This window comes from Neofelis nebulosa, chromosome X (genome assembly GCF_028018385.1).
Source record: "Neofelis nebulosa isolate mNeoNeb1 chromosome X, mNeoNeb1.pri, whole genome shotgun sequence".
Taxonomy (NCBI): domain Eukaryota; kingdom Metazoa; phylum Chordata; class Mammalia; order Carnivora; family Felidae; genus Neofelis; species Neofelis nebulosa.
Window position 1 is genome coordinate 10,657,676 of NC_080800.1, and position 19,157 is coordinate 10,676,832.

Sequence of the window (19,157 nt, forward strand, 5' to 3'; positions counted from 1 at the left end):
TTTAAAACTGTTATTTCTTTAATTTTATTTGTTTCAAGACAGAGAAGGTAAAGTGCAGGACAAACACCGACGTTTTCTTTCTCTAGTCTAAGCCTAGAACTACACGGATGTGCAATGGCCATGATGAAGACATTAGGGGAGCTAGCTACCAAAAAAATAAACGAAGACTTTCAAACACTTGACATGCTTACTCAGGCAACTGCCCTACATCGCCCATGTCCCTCGCCTGGCAAAACTAAACGTGGGAATGATATACGACTGCACACAAACTAGAACGGCCATAGTCAGAAAGACAGTCACAAGCATTGGTGAGGATAAGGAGACATCAGATCCCTTGTTCACGGCCTGCCGGCAAGAGTGGAAAATGGTGCAGCCACTCTGGGAAACGATATGGAAGTGCTTCCAAGAGTTCAACAGAGTTATTAACGCATGGCAACGCCACTCTTAGGCATATAGCCAAAGAAAATAAAAACAAATGTCCACGCAATAACTTCTACATGAAAGTTCACAGCAGCACTGATCATAATAGCCAAAAAGTACAAACCACCCAAGTGTCCATCAACTGGTAAACAGATAAACAAAATGCGGTTGGTCCACACAGTGGAATACTGTTTGGCAATAAAAACAAGGTACTGCTACATGCTTTGACATGTATGAGCAGGTTGTTCAGTGAAAAAAAAAAAAAAAGCCAGACATAAAAGAATACGTAGAAGTCCGTTTATAGAAAAACATTCAGAAAAGGCAAACAGTGGATAGAAAGTGGATTCATGGTTCCCCAGGGAACCTGGGACTGGGCATGGGAACAGGGACTAACTGTAAATACACTCAAGGCATCTTACTGGGTGATAGAAATGTTCCAAAATGGGATTGTGGTGGTGACTATACAATTTGGCAAATTTACTAAAAGCCATTTAATTGACGTTAAAACCGGTCAACTCTCCGGAACCTAAGTTATACCGTAACACAATTGTTAAAAAAAAAAAAAAAAATGTCGGGGAAATAGTCAGGAAGCAGGTATGGTAATTTGGGTCAGAGATGATGATGGCCCGGGCCAGGGAGGAATGAAATGAGAGAAAGGTGAACTCATTCACAAGGAGCTGAGAAGATGTAACCGTCGGGATCTCCACAAAGCCCTTCCTTACCCGCTTTCGGATCGAACTCAAGGGGCACCAACGCTAGGTCCCGTTCATTTCGACCTGATCACACGCTACCTTCCATTGTCAGTTGATTGCTTCGTGCACACGGTCATTGCCTGGAGGCCGGATGTGTCCGTGGTTTCACCATACTCACGAACACACCGATGGTGAAACAAGGGAACATCATCAGCCCCAGGCTGAATATCATTGATTATCCTGGATTATATCAACAGTCATCATAACGTGAAGACAGTAAAACTAGCAATTCCCTTCACATAGGAGTTGCTGGGAGATGTCACTTCAAGAATGGAGTAAAAATCAATTTGTTAGAAAATAACCACCATGACCGAGAGCAAAAAAGGGAAAAGAAAGCACAATCATGGAGTTGGCCAAGGGCAACATTTGTGTTTTGGTGGGAAAATTAAAAATATACGAACACTTTGAAGAACAGGCTTATCTTCCTAATTCAGAGTCTTGTCCATTTCTTAATTCAAGTCTTAAGCCCACGCAGAGCAAGAGAGAGAACAGGGCCCAGCAGCTAAGAGTCTGGATCGTGGTTGAACCACTCACGTGAGCTTGGACAGTAAACATGTGTAAGCCCTGTAACAGTCAGCTTCCTTGAAAAAAAAAGGAGAACACTAAACACCTTTCACAAAGCCCATGGGACACATCGATGAAACGATGTGCAACCCTCAGGACACGCATCGGATCAAAGTATGACTTTTTATTACGGGGGTGACGGACTTTCCGTCCTGGAACCACGGCCCAGGTGTCCAGAACCTCGTGGAGAAGGCCCTGGCGCTTGGGTCAGTGCTGCTGTGACTGACTCGAAGGCTCGACTGGCCGTATTTTGGCACTCTGCCAACGCTGAGCTGGTTCCTCCAAACCCTGCTGAGATCCCTACAGCTACTCACAGCTTGAAAGAAATAGTCAAGAGTGCCCGGATTCTGAGCCTGAGCTGGGTTCTAATTCCAGCTCTGCCAGCTTACTAGCTGGATGGCCTTGGGCCATAGCTTACGTCCTCTAATCCTCAATTTCCTCACCCGCGAACTGAGAATGATAACAACCCCTTAAGGCTGATGGGAGAGCCCCTCATACGCTAACTGTTCTGTCTTAGAGGCACACTTTTTTTCAGGAAAAAGATCGCTTGTTACTTGGCTTCTTTACATTTCTCTTGCCGGGTGTCCCCAACAGACCAACGCCTCTTGGGAGAGAACTCCTCTCCACCTTCCTCCTTAACCCTAAGCAATCGCATATCCAACACGGCGTATACCGAATTCCACGGAGAATTGTTCAACGTTTACCAAAAATGGCCTCTTTGAAACGACTGCCGTTGGCCTTGCCTATTACAAATGAAGGGCCAAATCAAAGAAAAATGCATCCCGGTGTCCTCAGGTCAACATCTTCCATCAAGAGATGGAAACCACTTTTTTAAAGTTATCGTACACCAAACGTGTGAGATGTTCAACGAGAATAAGAGAATTCCCTTTATACAGCTTATGTATTTTTGGTCTATAGCAAGAATATCTGGCTTTCGTTAAAAGATAACCGAGTATATGGAAAATTCCTCTGTGTGTTGTATTAATAAAATACAGAAGGGAGCTTTCTAAATATTTCTCATGTGGGCCGACAGGTAACAAATGACGGTTCCTAAGGAACCTGTCTTTGTTTGGGTTCCTCCAGGACCTGAGCCTGAAACAGAGCTCGGATGCAAGTCGTTCATTTGGGAGTTGATCCCAGGAAACGTGGGTAAGGGAAGTGCGAGAAGGGAAGAGGAGGCAGGCAATAAAGGTAGGTTAACAAGTAAGTTGTTGCTGTGGGTGACCGGGTCTTAGGCCTACCACAAGACTCTGAGAGACAGTAGTAGGGAGGACGTGTTTCAGAGCTATCCCACCATGCGGCAGGGGAGCTGAGGTATTTACATACCAGCTCCCATCAATCACTGCTTGGGGGCCGCTCCCGGAGGGTGTTAATTCTCTTGACACTTCTGCCCTGCCAACAGATGAGTAAGGCAGAATCTGGTGGCCAAAACCCTCGAGCAAAGAAAAGCAGGGGCTGGCACTTGGAAGTTGGACCAGAGTTCGCTGAAGTGGTAAGGGGAGGGGGTACGAACAGGACCCACAGCATCCGCCACAGATAGGTTACTCAGGCTATTAAAAGGAAATCGCACGAAAACACACATCAAGATAAAGGCTAGGGATGCCTGGGTCAGTCGGTTAAGTGTCCGACTCTTGATTTCGGCTCAGGTCATGATCTCATGGTTCGTGGGATCGAACCCTGCATCAGGCTCTTTATGGACAGCATGGGGCCTGCTTGGGATTCTCTCCCATCTCTCTCCCCCACCTCCCCTGCTTGCACACACACGTTCTCTCTCTCTCTCTCTCTCTCAAAATAAATACACATTTAAAAAAGATAGGGGCTAGAACCTTCAGAAATGCCAATCCTTGCTCAGAAGTGAGCTATACTATGAAAAATGAATCGGACGTGAATCCACAGAGCAGTGATTGGATTTATCTTGTCATGTAATGCTTTTCTTATACATATTTTCTTATCTGCTTTTTATCAAGTATATCATAATATGAGCCATAACTAAACAACATTGTGGGTGCAGGGTCATCAAACTGGTTTTGTAGAAGCCAGAGAGTAAATATTCTAGGCTTCTGTCAGCCATGTGGTCTCTGTGCCACCTGCTCAGCTCCGCTATGGCAGCACAAAAGCAGCCAGAGACAATATGGAAGAGAATGGGTGTGGCTGTGTGTCAAAATGTTTTCATTTACAAAAACAGGAGGCTGATTTTTTGCAAGCAAAGGGAAAAGGGAGCTCCAAGATTATAAAATTGCTCTTATTTTCACTTATAATAGCATGCCTTTGATATACCTCGTCTGATCCTGCCTCTTCTCAGCCCTTCTGATTTTTCCCTGATCTTTAAAAATTTAATAGCTAATGCCAGGACACAATTGGAAAATCAAAACAACGGAAGGACCCATGCTTTGAAAATTCCCACTTCCCTGGCTTCTATCGGTCTTACTTGCCCCCCCCCACCCCGAGGTCACCACTTTTAAGGGTTAGAGCGTAAGTACACTTTATGCAAAAAGCAGCACGCTGTACCTACCATTCTGCACCTTTTTAATTTAACAGACACAAGAAGTCTTTCCACACAGCGATGTGCAACGTCCTCGTCCTTTTTCCCCCCAGCTGCGTAAGGATTCCTGGTGGGAACGTACCCTCTGATCCTCCTCTCGGAGACCCAGCCGGCCCCCCCATCCGGGGCGGGGGGGGGGGGCAGACCCTGCTTTCGGGTCTCTCGAGACCGACCACGTGTCCTCGACAAGAGCTGCTCACGTTTGCATTCCCAGCGGCAGCACCCCCAGGGGACCTCGGGACCTTCTTTTCATTGGAAAAAGGCAGAAAGACCCCTCCTGCAACTATGCACTTAGGTATCTGTGCCCCCCGAGAGCACACCTGTGCGCGGAGAGAGGCTAGAGGGCTGCTCACAGCTGCACTCGCGGCTAAATTGATTAGAGCCACACAGACGGATCAAAGGGGAAACGCGCGCCCGTGGAGTCTGCAGGCATCCACGTGCAGCTCCCCCCCCCCCCCCCCAGAAGGGGTCACACGGAGCCCACTCGGCTCTCTCGGCAACGAAAGCGCGACACACCCGAGACGGTTCTGCCCTGGGGAAGCCATCAAAAAGACTCCGGCTGGTCACGCAGGCCACCCGCCCCGCCTACACGGATCAGGATTCCAGACTCCAGGAAGGAAGGCAGGTGTTCGGGATCGACCGTCTTGTCTGGACAGTCTAGGTCCCCCGAGCGGCCTTATCAGGAAGGGCAAGTTTCACATCCGTGTGGGGAACGTGTTTTCCGGCCGAGCTGGCACACGCCGGCCAGGGGCCGACGTCGTCAGGGGGCCTCGTTAGGGAGGGCGGCCTCTGGCCTGCCTCGTCAACCCCCGGCCCGATCCGATCCGGGATGGCACTGTTTCAGCGACGCTAACCAGCTAGTTGGAAACCATGCGGCCGGTGGCCGGAAGGGGATGCGGCTTCCGGCGAACTCTGGCTCAGAGGGAGGAGTTCGGACCAGGTGGGCTGCAAGCCTTGACCCCAGCCGTGGCTCCCAGGTGCTGCCGCCGGCCGATGCACCTGGCCTGACAGAATGGTCTTTGAACAGAATCAATTACTAGTTATTCCAAGCTGCTTTGAAAAAATGACCCCATTCTTTCATTCTGCAGAAGTACCAAGAGCCAAAAAGGAATAGAGGGCTGGGGCTGGCTTCCTAGATTTCCCTGCAAGAAAGGCCGTCGTAGCTCGGGGAGAAAGCCGACTACGGACGAGAGGTCTTTCGGTGTACAACTGAGATTTAAGTCTCCACGTCCCTTCCAGGAGACTTCTTCTCTGCGAGAGTACACACTTTCTAATGCAGTCTACCTGCGTACCTTTAAAATACATCGCAAAACCCAATTCTTCAGAGCTGAACGGTAGGAAGGCTTGTGAGAGGGTGCCATTATCAAGTTTATTGTTTTAACGTTTATTTTTGAGAGAGAGAGAGAGAGAGAGAGAGAGAGAGAGCGAGAGAGCGCAAGCAGAGGAGGGGCAGAGAGAGAGAGAGAGACAGAATCTGGAGCAGGCTCCAGGCCCTGAGCTGTCAGCACAGAGCCCGACGTGGGGCTCGAACCTACAAACCGCGAGGTCATGACCTGAGCCAAAGTCAGACGCTTAACTGATTGAGCCACCCAGGCACCCCAATTTTTTTTTAAGTTAACTTTTAACTGCAGTATACATAAATGCACAAACAAGCGTACACCTCACTTTGTTTTCACAAAATGGCTATACCCGCGTAACCGGATCCCAGATTTTTTTTTTTAAAAACACGTCGCTGGCACCCAAGAGCCCTTCCCCTTGTGCCCCTACAGGTCCCAAGCCAGCCACTACTACTCTTTGACCACCACGGATATGCTTACTCAGTTTTGACTTTTATATAAACGGATCATGTGGAATGTTCTCTTTTGTGCCTGCTTTCTTTTGTTCAACAACTTGCTTGCGAGGCTCACCTACGTGGCTGCCGGCTACAGTGGTTTATTCGCTCTTGCTGCCGATAGAAATCCATTGTATGAAGATGCCACAGTTTATTCAGCCCACTGTGAAGGAAAGTTGAACCGTTTCCAGGTTGCAGCTATTATGAAGAGTTTGCGTGTTCACTGGCAACAGGCTCGTAGAAAGTTTGTTTTAATCGAGGAATAACACAGAGCCAAGCGCACAAAATCCTTAGTTGATGAATTTTACGCGCACAGGCACACACCTGTGGAACCAAACCCAAGAGCAAGATCCAGAATACGTCTGTCAGCACAGGGCCTGCTTCGGATCCTCCGTCGGCCCCCCCGCCCCTCCCCTGCTGGCTGGCTGTCAAAAATAAAAACAAACATTTAACCCCCCACCCCCCACCCCCCAAAAACCCAACACCAATCACTTGAAAAACAAAAGCGACTGCCCATCTTTAAACCCACCGTGCACCCTCCACGGAGGTGGGGCAATGAATCTGGTCAAGCCACACGAGGTCTACGCCAGGCCCCGCCATTTGCCTGGGGACTTACGAAGGTCACCGCAGCCCATCTGGTCATCCGCCAATGAGGAGGTGGAGCTACAGGGACCCCAGGGCCCTCTGCAGCTGCACAAGGCCGCATGTCAAAACCACAGCCTTCCCTGCCAGGTCCTGGTTCCCAAACCCACATTCTTTCTGTTTTATCCCGGGGTTGGCTCGGTAGGGACGAGGAGCAGCGAAGCACTGTTTCCCACTCATTAACTCTCGAGTTTCTAATGCGTCATTAGATCATCCCTCGGCCTTCTCTTCCTCCGGCTGCCGAGTTGTAGTTCTTTCAGTGTGCGCGTGTTGGCTCTACTCCAAGTCTTTGCGGCTCACCTCAGAACCTTCTCTAATTCTCTACATGCCTCTAGAAACTTAAGGAGCCCCGACAGAATGGTGTTTTCAGAAAGCCGACCGAAGGCAGTTGAGGAGAGAGAACTCCAGACAACGAACATGACGTCCAGAACCTTCCCCCACGAAGCGTGGGCAGAAGCCAGCAGCCCCGGCGTCACCTGGCATCTCGGGATGACTGAGTATGATCACGCTCCTCCCCGGAGCCCCTGGATCAGAGTCGCATCTGTACAAGACCCCCAGGGGCCCCTATGTACACTGAAGGGGGGAAAGCAAAGGATGTCGATTTAAAAGTGAACCTTGGGAACACATGGTTTACTGTTTTCAACCGCTGCAGACCGAATGGCTTAAAGCAATACAAATTTACTGTCTTCCGGTTCTGGAGGCCCAAGACCCAAAATCACTTTGCTGGGCTAAAGTCCAAGCGTCAGAAGGGCTGCTTCCTTCTGAGGGCTCTGGGAGTGAATTACTGGGCCTTTCTCAGCTCCTAGCGGCCACCTGTATTCTCTGGCTTGTGGTCCCTTCCTCTATCTTCCGAGCCGGTCACATAAGCGCTTCAGATCTCTGTCCCTCTCCTCTGGGCGTCCATCCTCACACACCTCCTTTGGACCCTTCTGCCTCCTCCTTACAATGACCACTGACATCACGGGACAATCTCCCCGTCTCGCGATCCCTCATCTGGTCTGCAAAGTTTCCTTTGCCATATAACATAATGTAGTCACAGGTTCCTGGGCGGGCGGTCTGGCCCCTGCGGGGAAGGGGGGTAGCATTATTCAGCCTGCCACAGAGGAGGAGGAAGAGAAATCCGATACAGTACGGCAACGATGGGGAGCCAACACCCCTTATCAATCATCACTTATACAGGCAGAAGAATCCGGCGCGAAGAAATGACAGTGAATGGCTTCCATTTCCGTATCACACAAAGACACCGAGATGCTGGCCGACTAGTGCCCTCCGCCAACAGAAACAAGGACGTGAGCCATGGTTCACACAATCCGGGGCTACCGCTTCTTAATATTTAAGGCAGCTTGGGTGTGTTTTATTGAACCGAATCCAAACGATCGTTTGATAACTGCAGGCGATCAAAAAACCTGAAACTGACGAAATTCACTAGCAGGAGCGAGGATACACAAGGATGCGGAACTCCCGGCGCTTCTGGGGTTCACGCTATTAGGGAAACAAACAAGTAAGCAAGGTCTGTAGTGCAAGCGGACGGGATGAGCGATACAGGGGTAAGGACTGGCTCAGGACCTCGTTCACACCACCACAGCGGCTGCCTTCCCAGAGTGCCAGCGGGCACAGGGGAGGACCTAGCTCGGCACTGCACGCACAGACAGTTCAGGTGCTGTGTAGATCTCAAAGAAGTTGTTGAGGCGAGAGGGAGTCCCGTCTAGTGAAGGTCCGAAGACACCCCATTTTGCACAAGACATGCTAATTCCATCCGCACTCGTGGGAAGGCATGCTACTGTTCCAGTTCTTGTGGCAGCGACCCCAAACGATCCTACCTCTCTTTCAGCATTAACTATTTGTGCTTCTTGGGCACCTGGGTGGCTCAGTCGGCTAAGCGTCCAACTTCGGCTCAGATCATGATCTCGTGGCTCATGGGTTCGGGCCCCGTGTCGGGCTCCGTGCTGACAGCTCGGAGCCTGGAGCCTGCTTCAGGCTCTGTCTCTCAAAAATAAATAAACGTGAAAAAAAATCGTTTTAATTTAAATATTTGCGCTTCTTCATCTCCCATAAGAGGAGTCTTCTTTTTTTTTTTCTTTTTTTGCTCTCTTAAGAGCAGGCAGCACTAAATCATTCTGTTTGCTCCCCTCTCACAAGCTCATACCTATTTCCGATCACTGTGGCTCTCTGTGGGGCAGTGGGACCCACACCTCTCATGTTCTTCCTTTTCGATGTTGTAAGTACTCCCACCATGGCCAATCTTTAGCTACCCATGTGCTGTCACTGAAGTCAGTGGCTACCCCTCCAGCAGACCAGCGGACCATCGGGAACCCTCTGCAACCACATGTGTGAAGGTGTCCTCAGGGTCCTTTACAATCGGAGTCTTCCCGACATGCTCCAATGGGGCCACTCGCACACATGAATTGTGACCTCTCTGCCACTGCTCACGTTACTTCCAGGATAGTGTATCCAGCCCCTTCGAAGCCTTCTCTGCCGGGGACCCCTCCTCCCGGCTATTCCTCTCCCCCACTGATTGCTCGCGCTGTGTTTTGATCCATCCATACTCAGCCACGCCACACACCTTGAATTGTATTTGCTCATGTGATTTCTCGCTGGTTGAGTCTGCAAAGTCCCGACAACTTCTGTGACAATAAAGACTGCCAGCGTAGGCATCCTCACCATCACCCTCGGTATCTTTCACAGCAGACGGGTGTACGCTTCATTTCTCCTCTGACATCATCTCAACAGTCCCGTGACCTGGATCTGGGTGAAAACCATTCATCCCTGTTCTAAAATACAAAAAAAAATCTAGGTATCATAGAGCCTTACAATTGGCAGCGAGGGTGCTTTTTTAGCTTTGAGGTAAAATTTATATACATTACACTTCGCCTATGGTTTTAAGTATTTGAGGCAGAGCTTGCACGTGAGCGGGGGACGGGCAGAGAGCCAGGTACGGAGAGAGTCCCAAGCAGGCTGGAACTCACGAACCGTGAGATCATGACCCGAGCGGAAGTGGGACACTTAACCGACTGAGTCACCCAGGTGACCCCCCCCCCCCCAACCCAGTTTTTTTAATGCATTCACCAGTTGGGAGACACTGGAGTTGTTTCCAGTTTGGGGCTTACTGTGAATAACGTAGCTTTGCACATTTGCTTCTAAGTCTTGGTGTAAACAGATTTTATTTATTTTTAATGTTTATTTTGGAGAGAGAGAGAGAGAGAGAGAGAGGGAGAGAGGGAGAGAGGGAGAGAGAGAGAGAGAGAGAGAGAGAACGCACACGCAAGCAGGGAAGGGGCAGAGAGAGAGAGAGGGACAGAGGATCCAAAGGATCCACACTGACAGCAGAGAGCGCGACGTGAACCCACGAACCGTGAGATCATGACCCGAGCCCAAATCGGGTCAGTTTAAGCCCAAATGCTTAACTGACTGAGCCACCCGGGGGGGCCCAACAGATTTTATTTTTATTGCTAAGTTTTGACACCTTTATGGAGTTCTTTTTAATGTATCAGGCACAGTTATAACTGTATTATACTGACCAACTTCTTTAATGCTAATGTCAACGCCAAGGGATGGGTATTGTTAGTTAATAACCATGAAGGCGCATGTGTTTACACAGCCAGGCAGTGGGGGAGTCAGGCTGGAACCCTGCTATCCCATGCGGTTGTCCTAGAGGTCGTACGAAGTGCTTGGAACGGTAAGGTTGCATACACGTTAGCTCCAGTAACCGGGCTCTCGCCCCCACGGGCTCCCACCACCCACAGAGAGTTTGAAAGAAAAGCCGCTCAGCTACCGAACCGAATGAACAAGGAGCGTCGTTCCCAAGGGTGCCTGTCGGTTCCATCGTCCGGGCTCACCTCTCTTCTCTGCCCCGTCCTCCATCCCAGGCCCAGACTGGAAAAGAAATCCCTGTTTCATCACCTTGGCAACGGATGTCACGTCACAGCAGCAACAACTGAAACATCACTCGGTGCGAACGCGCATGCTGAGCCAGATGCGCCAGCGAGCTGAAAGAAACACTCCAGGGGCCACCCGGGTGGTTTCTACACAGGAAGGGATTTGAGAAGGCAAGAGAATCCTCATTAGGTTGTTTTTCCGTCAGCCCCTTCCCCCCTTCAGTTATTTCAGTTTTCAGGATTTTAAGAAGCGACCACAAAAATGTATAAACCTTGGTGGGAGGAGTAAAATACGACTACCCCTTAAAATCGACAGGACTCGTGGGGCGCCTGGGGGGCTCAGTCGGTTGAGCGTCCGACTTCGGCTCAGGTCATGATCTCACGGTGCGTGGGGTCGAGCTCCACGTCGGGCTCTGTGCTGACAGCTCAGAGCCTGGAGCCTGCTTCAGATTCTTTGTCTCCTCCCAACTCACGGTCAAACCCTGAACCTGTTTCTATCTGCTTTTAAATAAGGGATTTCTTTCATATTCTAAAAATAATTCCGATAAAAATTCAACTGTCGGCCATTTTTTCCTTGTACTATTTTGGCTCTCAAGACTGGCTTTTCGGCAACCACGACGATCGGTATTGAGATTTTGGTATTGAAAAGGTTAATAACGAACACCCCGCTTTCAAATGGACTTCGGCACTCAATATTGTACTTAATCAAATGTAAAAAAAATCTATTTTAGGCCGTTGGTCTTCTAGTTAATTTGTTAATTGAAGAAGTAACCAAGATAGATTCAATTGACAAAAGTAACACATGCAGACGGAAACGAAACTCACACAGAAGAACATATAGTAAAAGTCCCTCGGCGTGGGCTCCATGGAAGCTACGGATCCCTGCAGAAATGAAGGCAAAATCTACACATATTTATATTGACACTTCTCAGGGTAGATAGAAGCTTCCAACACATTCTTCAAGTGGTCTGTGACCCCAAAATGGTGAGAACAAATAGTCTCGTGCTTAGGACAGCTCGGCGGTCAAGTTTTAGGGTAAGGGGGCGGGAGGCGTGCGTGTGCACGCGCACGCGTCTGAAAGGTAGCGTGGCAGAGTCACGCATTAAGTTCTCAAGTCAGTAGAAAAGGCCAAAATCTCGAAGTGAAAACCAGAGAGTCTAAACAAGTGGATCTTGGTCCTTGGAAGCTCGAAACCAAAAGAAACATCTACTTGCCTGCAGCTGTGCCCCGCCCTCCCCTCCCTTCCTGGGGGCAGAGTAGTCAAGATTCGGGTGGAAATGGGGGAGAGACACGGGGGGGGGGGGGGGGGGGGGAACCGTAGTGGTTCTCACTGTCCTGCTGAGGTCACGTGCCTGAGTTTGTGAGTGGATTCTGCAACATGGCAGGTAGGTATGATACAGATGTGAAGCAACACGAATAAATGAAGGCATGTTTTAGAGCCTTTGGAAAACACCCATGAGAAAAGTATTATGAATATTACCCCCCAAAGAGCTCTTTCGCTTCTGACTTCGTTTGTGGAAATACAGTTTAGAAACTGGTAGAACCATAGAAAGCCATGTAGCCTTAAAGTGATCCCCCTCATCCCAAGCACCAACGTTTTGCCTCTTGGATAGGCAACCAGCAGAATATTCGGGAACAGTATCCTTCTCGGTTCTCCTCGGATAAGGGATCTTGCACACTTGTACCTATTATATAATTTCACCAAACCATGCTCCGCGGGCAATCTGAAAAACGAACAGCTGAAGCTATAATTTGACATGGTCTCAGTCTTAGGAACAAATGCCCCATCCACACGAAATAAAAATTGACTGAACCCCGTTTTGTTCATTTATGCTGTAGTGACTGTTTCCACCTCCTATGAAAATGGCGGATTACAATTCCACAACGCAGCGTGGTTTGAAAGAAGACAGACTCAGTGGAAACTCTGTTTGAAGACACCAGGGATTCGGCCTCAGAGAAAACCACAAAAGCTGTAACACCACAAGCAAAAATAAGCGAGTAGTAGTTATTCGGACGCCAAACTGTCAATTGTGCGACCTCTTTCCATGCTGGCCACTTCCCAGGGCTCATTATGAGAAAGGTTGTTCTCTCTCCCGAATGAATGCAGCTTTTGAACACTTTTCTAGTTACATTTGGTCCCAGGACCGAAGGATTATTTTAACCATGATCTCCTAATGGGAAACTCACTCACTTTCTTCCTAGAGAAAGAGCGGCCTTGTGATGATTCTAGCCCGTTTTCAAAACTCCAGGATCTGTGGCATTTGCAAGGGCCAGGGATGAAGTCTTTGGCAAAACAACAGAGAAATAATTTCCCTTTGGTCCACCCTGGTCCCTCTGCTTCAGTCTGCGGTGAGGTTGTAAAAGGAACCAGAAAGAAACACGCACAGTGCGGCTGCAGACTTGGCTCGCCCGTGATAACCAAATTGTGATTTTCTCTAAAGCAGTTCTTTTTGGGAAACTCGCTTTATTATACCCAGAGCTGACAACAAATGACAGCAGGATGTGGCCCATTTATTTCTGGGGAGCAGCGAGAGGTCAGTGAAGGCAGGAGAAAAGGTTACCATACGTTGTATCAATAAAGTTCTATCAAAAAGGTCGCCTGTCGCCGGATCCTGCACTCTGTAGTACAAAGGGACGTTGAAAATCCCCAAGAGCCTTGACAAACCTGAAAGAAATTGATGCTGACCCTTCACCTTCTCCCCATCTCTCTGAGGACATGCACGGTAGTGTAAATAAGTCTCCGAAGCAAATCTCCGAAGCACCTTACTCAGCAAAAAAGAAATGCCGATAAATTCTCAATGGCCTGGCCTCGCGTTGCTGCCAATTCCCTCCTGCAGAGAGCGGACGAGGGGGCTGCTATCCTGGACCAAAGGTCTAGAGGTTCAGAAAACGGCAGATTTGATTCCAGGGTCAGAGTTGGGGTGTGTGTGTGTGTTTTAATGTTTATTTTTGAGAGAGAGAGAAAGAGCAAGTGTGAGTGAGTGGGGGAGGGGCAGAGAGAGAGAGAGAGAGAGAGAGAGAGAGAGAGAGAGACAGAGGATCCCAAACAGGCTCCGCACAGGCAGCACAGAACCCGAAGCGGGGCTTGAACTCATGAACCGCGAGATCATGACCTGAGCCAAAATCAAGAGTCGGACGCTTAACCGCCTGAGCCACCCAGCTAGGGTCGCGCTCCAGAAGAAGGGAAGTGCCCCTCATGCTGCGGAAGTGAAAGACAAGGGCACATATTAAAGAACAAACAGGAATTTCCGAGGATAAGGTCAGAAAGGTGAGCTTCCCGAGCAGGGCGGTGCGAGTGTCGAGTGCAGCGAAGGCTGTAGTGAGAAGGCCAGGAGGTGCCCAGCTCTGCTACGGACCAGTTTCGTAGCAGGACTTGGAAAAAAAATAATCACTCACCCCTACAGGTCACTTGACATAAGTTCAATTCTGTTTCTTCATTTAAGTTTATTTATTAATCTTGAGAGAGAGAGTGTCAGTCCCGAGCAGACTCTGCACTGTCAGCACAGAGCCTGACACGGGGCTCGAACCCCCAAACTGTGAGACCGTGACCTGCGCCGAAATCGAGAGTCAGCTGCTTAACCGACTGAGCCACCCAGGTGCCCTTGTTTCCTCATTTCTAAAATCAGGTAACCACCGGCTTACAGGGTGGCTGTCACGATCACATGCACATGAGGACACTTTGTAAACTCTAAGGCAGTTCAGGATCTCATGATCAAAAACAGCCGGATGGTCACGGGACAAATTCGTGGCTTCGTGTTTTAATTCCAACAGGTAAAAGGAAACCTGATTACCTCTTCAACTTCATTCTGCTTCTGACTCTTGGACAAGAACAAGGACGCTCAGCCAAGAAACAGGGGAAGGAACGATACGCAGGATAGAGCACGAAGTCCCCAAATCGATCGCAAGATATTCTAAAGGGATTTACACAGCAGAGTGAAGACAGATCTCACCCCAGGTGCTTGCAGAACCGGAAGATAAAATAGTTAAATCCTCCCCTGTAATACCAATGGAGTCGGGGAAATGCACTTGTCATTTTCCAATGTGGCAAAAAAGACCCATGCCTCGAAAACTCTGGATTACTGAACTTGATACACATCCTGGTCAAGAGTCTATAGTAGATTATTAAGGAATGCCTTGTGAGCACTCAGGAGAGGATGCAGTGATTATTAGATGTAAGAAGATTAGCCTCTCTTGCTTTCTTCCCAGAAAAGGTAGTTAGATTCTAAGGCTGAGGGAATCTTCTAGACACAAACCGTCTGGACACGGCAAAGCACCTGTAAAGGTCTTTCAAAAACTCCCCTTGTGTCCAAGAGAACGTGGAACAGCTGACCTTTAGCGATGTCAAACCCCGACAGATCTCCAGGCTGTGACAGCAGCAGCGATGAAGTACGAGGCTGCCAGGAGGTCTCCAGGGACTCAGGTGGACTGGGGCCGGCCCTTCCGCTACTGAGGCATGCCTGTCAGCAGCTCACATGAAGGTTCTGAGACCTTCCGTCTGTAGGCGATGTGAAACTAGGAAGTAAGGCCAACCCCCTCGGTGACAAAAACCATCAGATACCAAAAGGAGTCGGATGAAACGAGGAGAACCTATCTGAAGAGGTTAAAGGCCGAAGGAACAAAGGTCATATCCGAATTTAGCGGTCAGAAACCAGATGCGTGATTTCTGGATGGGGGCAGGGAAACGCGGTGGTAGGACAGCAACACACAGAAAAAGTCTGAAGGGCTAAGTTGACAGAAACACCAACTCGAGCCCCCTGATATGTTCACCCAAAAGGGCAACTAAAGCTTACACTGCGCGAAAGCACGGAACCAAGATGAGATCTCCTGTCTGGTGTTCGGTTCTGGCCGCCATACTTCTGGCATAACTACACAGAGTCTGGTCACTAGGCAGAAGGGCTGGCGGTAAGATTACAAAGTATGAGCACGAGTACCCGACACGGCCAGGTTCTCTTAGATTCGGCGAGCTGACTCCGTTTCACATCTGAAGGACATCAGAACAGAGGAAGATTCAAGGTGGGCGAAGGATTTTCCAGAAAGTGAGAAAAGTTCTTCATAGATGATAAAGTAGAATGTGTGGGGGCACCTGGCTGGCTCAGTCAGAAGAGCGCGACTCTTGATCCTGGGGTCCTGAGTTCGAGCCCCATGTGGGGTGTAGAGATTATTTAAAACTAAAACCTTAAAAAAATAAAAGAGAAGGTGGGGGGAGAGTGTGTGTGTTGGGGGGGAGGGTGTGGGGAAAGGTACTCCTGGAAAAGAGTTATTTAAATGGTGGAAAAAAGGCTTTCTATTAAAAATAACGTTTACAGGGGCGCCTGGGTGGCGCAGTCGGTTAAGCGTCCGACTTCAGCCAGGTCACGATCTCGCGGTCCGTGAGTTCGAGCCCCGCGTCGGGCTCTGGGCTGATGGCTCGGAGCCTGGAGCCTGTTTCCGATTCTGTGTCTCCCTCTCTCTCTGCCCCTCCCCCGGTCATGCTCTGTCTCTCTCTGTCCCAAAAATAAATAAAAAACATTGGAAAAAAAAAATTTTTAAAAAAAATAATAACGTTTACAGAGCATTAACTGACAATTGCTAGGTTTCCAAAAAGGTCGACACCTTAGCAGAGTAAGTTGGCAGTTTACTCAGTTTCTGAGTTTTGAAGGTAATCTTTCCAACCGAGTAGAACTATAGGATTTTAAATTCAGACCCAAAACCAGTGTTGGATTTTTCTTACATCACCTTATTTCCCATAACTTTTGCTAATGGAACATGAATTAGATATGTAAATCAGCTTTCACTAAAAACGGAATACAGGATCTTAGTCATTTTTTCTTAGATAAAATTGTCTCCTGTTGGTTATTAACCAGCCTACATAAGAAAGAATAACTTCTGAAATGTGATGGTTGCATAAGAGTTTTCCTTTACCCCTTGGGTCAAATGAGGGGAAATTCCGTGGCACAGAAGAAAATGTATGCTGTTCCCACAGAAGAGATTCTGTTTCCACAAAGTTTGGCAATAGCGTTCTTGGACAACTAGTATCTTTCCTTTCGCACACTCATTCAATAAAGTGATTCACAAGGCAGCTCCCTGAAGTGCTGGTCATTGACTCGGACATAGCATCACCCACATTTTTCCCCCCTTCTAGGACCCTGAGGTCATCTCTTGCCTCAACTCTAAAGATGTTCCAAAGTGGCTGATCGTGTAGGTCAGTAAACGGCACCGCGCGGGATGCGTGGAGACGACGTACACGCTTTATCCCAAGTCTATCTTGTGGAAAGACATATGCGTAGACCGTGGGAGGCTGGGGGAGTATTTCTACCTCAGGATGTGACCAAAAGCCTTCACAGTAATGTCCAAAAGATACTAGGTGTCCTTCGACCGACGCGGGGGCTCACTAGACAGAGTACATATGCATACAACAGATGACCACTGGGCCATAAAAAGGAATAAAGCGGTTGCGTAGAGCCAGGGAAAAGAGTTAGGGGAAATGTCCAGTGACGGATATGGGCAGAGAGGTGGTTTTTTGTTTTCTGGGTTTTTTTTAGGGGGATAGAAAGGTTCTAAAATCCTCAACTCTAAATCCAGGACGGTACGGTATGTGGATTGCAGATCAATCAAGCTGTTAAAAGACATGAGAGATTTGTAAAACCACCACTAGGGACTCATGATGAAAATGTGGGGCCATCAATTTGTAATCAGGTTACCCGGTTTAGTTTCTGTGATGAACCAAGGGTCTCGCCTTTGGACTTCCTTCTTCTCCTTCCAGGATCTCCTGTTCAGTGGCATTTCAGTGATTCCCCACTCCTTTAAGATATAATTGGTTTTTAACCGCTCTTTGGGGACAGAGGGGTTGACATAACTTCAGGCTACCAGAAGTGTCACAAAGACATTAGAGTGTTTCTGTATACCCTTCACCCACTTTGTCCTTAGGTTAACATCTTACTTAACTACAGGATATTTATCAAAGCTAAAATATTAACCTCAATACAATGTAACTAAAGCCTAGAACTTCTTTGGATGTTGCTAATTTTCCCCCACTCACGTTCCTTCTCCTTCTATTCCAGGATCCAATCCAAGATCTCCTTAGCTTCCTTCCATCTGTGACAGTTGCCCAGTCTTTGTTTTTCATGACCTTTCGTCTTGTGAGGAGTGCTGGTCACGGTTTTGGGGACTGGCCCTTGGTGTGAGTCTGTCTGATGATTGCTCCTGATTCAATTCACGTCGTATATTACTAGGAAGGAAACCCGGGAAGCGAGGCAATGCATTGTATAGGGGCCAACGGTGCTGATCTCAACCTTGATCCCTTGGCTAGAGTGGGGTCTGCCAAGACTCTCCACGGATTTAAACTTTAAACGTATTTCCATACATTAAACAAATATTTATTCACTGTTTGCCATGTGCCAGAGGTAAACAACATTAGGCTCCAGGGCCACGAGGCTTGCTCATTCCCATCTACAAGTCAAGACAGTTTGTGAAGCCACTCAAACACACACGTTCCTGGGGAGGCTCGGTCGGTGGTTGGGAGTCCGACTTCGGCTCAGGTCATGATCTCACGGTTCCTGAGTTCGAGCCCCGCGTCAGGCTCTGCGCTGACAGCTCGGAGCCTAGAGCCTGCTTTGGATTCTGTGTCTCCCCCCTCTCTCTGCCCCTCCCCAGCCCATTCGTGCACACATGTGAGCACACGCTCTCTCTCTCTCTCTCTCGCAAAAATAAACAGTAAAAAAAAAAAAAAGAAAGGAAGATTTCGACACACACGTTCCTGGCTCAGCCTCTCGGGATTCTGAACCAGTAGGTCTGAGGGAGGTTTCCCAGCAGACTGTGACAGTGGCCTGGATGGAGAGGCGGAGAGGCAGAGAGCCAGAGGACAGTGGCCCTACTTTGCAGGACACTCAGGCTAGAAGGAAGGAGGGCACACAGACAAGTCTGAAGTGATGATAACCTTTCTGGTGAGGTACGGACTCGGGGCTGTATGAGCAGCAGAGTCCCAACGGGGAGTCTGATCAGCCCGACCCGGTCTCCAGGTGCCCGACTCTTTCAACAGCTCCAGTCTCCGTATTTACTTCTTTACAACTGTGCCACAAACCCGTGTGCGCCGAGGAAAGAGTAATGCACGGGGTTTGTGTGCATTTTGTCAGCAAAGCCACGTTGCCTAGAACAGTCCCGGCAGAAAGGGGAATTCTTTACAAGTGCGAGGCCAGGGCTGTTTGGCCGCTTTGAAATCTGTTCAAAGAAGTCAGAGCTGTTCCAGCCTCTGGCAGCATCGAGAGACTTGGGGAGGAAAGGCAGGCAGGGGTCCCCAGCAGGGACTTCAGGCTGAAGAGGAAGAGGCGTCCCACCGGAGCCCCAGAGGCCACCCGACTTGTACCCACGGGCTCGTTCCACTTTGTTAACCTGAAACCTCTCACGACCAAGTCTTGTTTGAGCAGCTCAGTCTGGACTTATCTTATGTTCCCATCACCCCGGGGAGCTTTGAAAACGCACAAATACCCAGATTACTCCCTGAGCTCCTGATTTCCCAGGTTTGGGGCAAGGCCTGGGCATCTGGCAGGTTTCGT

The 19,157-nt window shown here is 48.9% G+C and overlaps 1 protein-coding gene across 2 annotated transcripts in view; it reads right to left on the reverse strand.

Moving 5' to 3' along the window:
- GPM6B (glycoprotein M6B) overlaps window positions 1–19,157 on the reverse strand; it is a 147,535-nt gene that overhangs the window by 68,314 nt on the left and 60,064 nt on the right. Inside the window, exon 1 of one of the 2 annotated variants that reach the window (XM_058714358.1) lies at window positions 10,588–10,627. The exons of the other annotated variant lie outside the window; for it this stretch is intronic. Within the exon in view, the coding sequence (XP_058570341.1) occupies window positions 10,588–10,612 (25 nt within the window). The 5' untranslated portion in view covers window positions 10,613–10,627. Of the gene's footprint in view, window positions 1–10,587; window positions 10,628–19,157 lie in introns of those variants that run through there. 2 annotated transcript variants of the gene reach the window in all.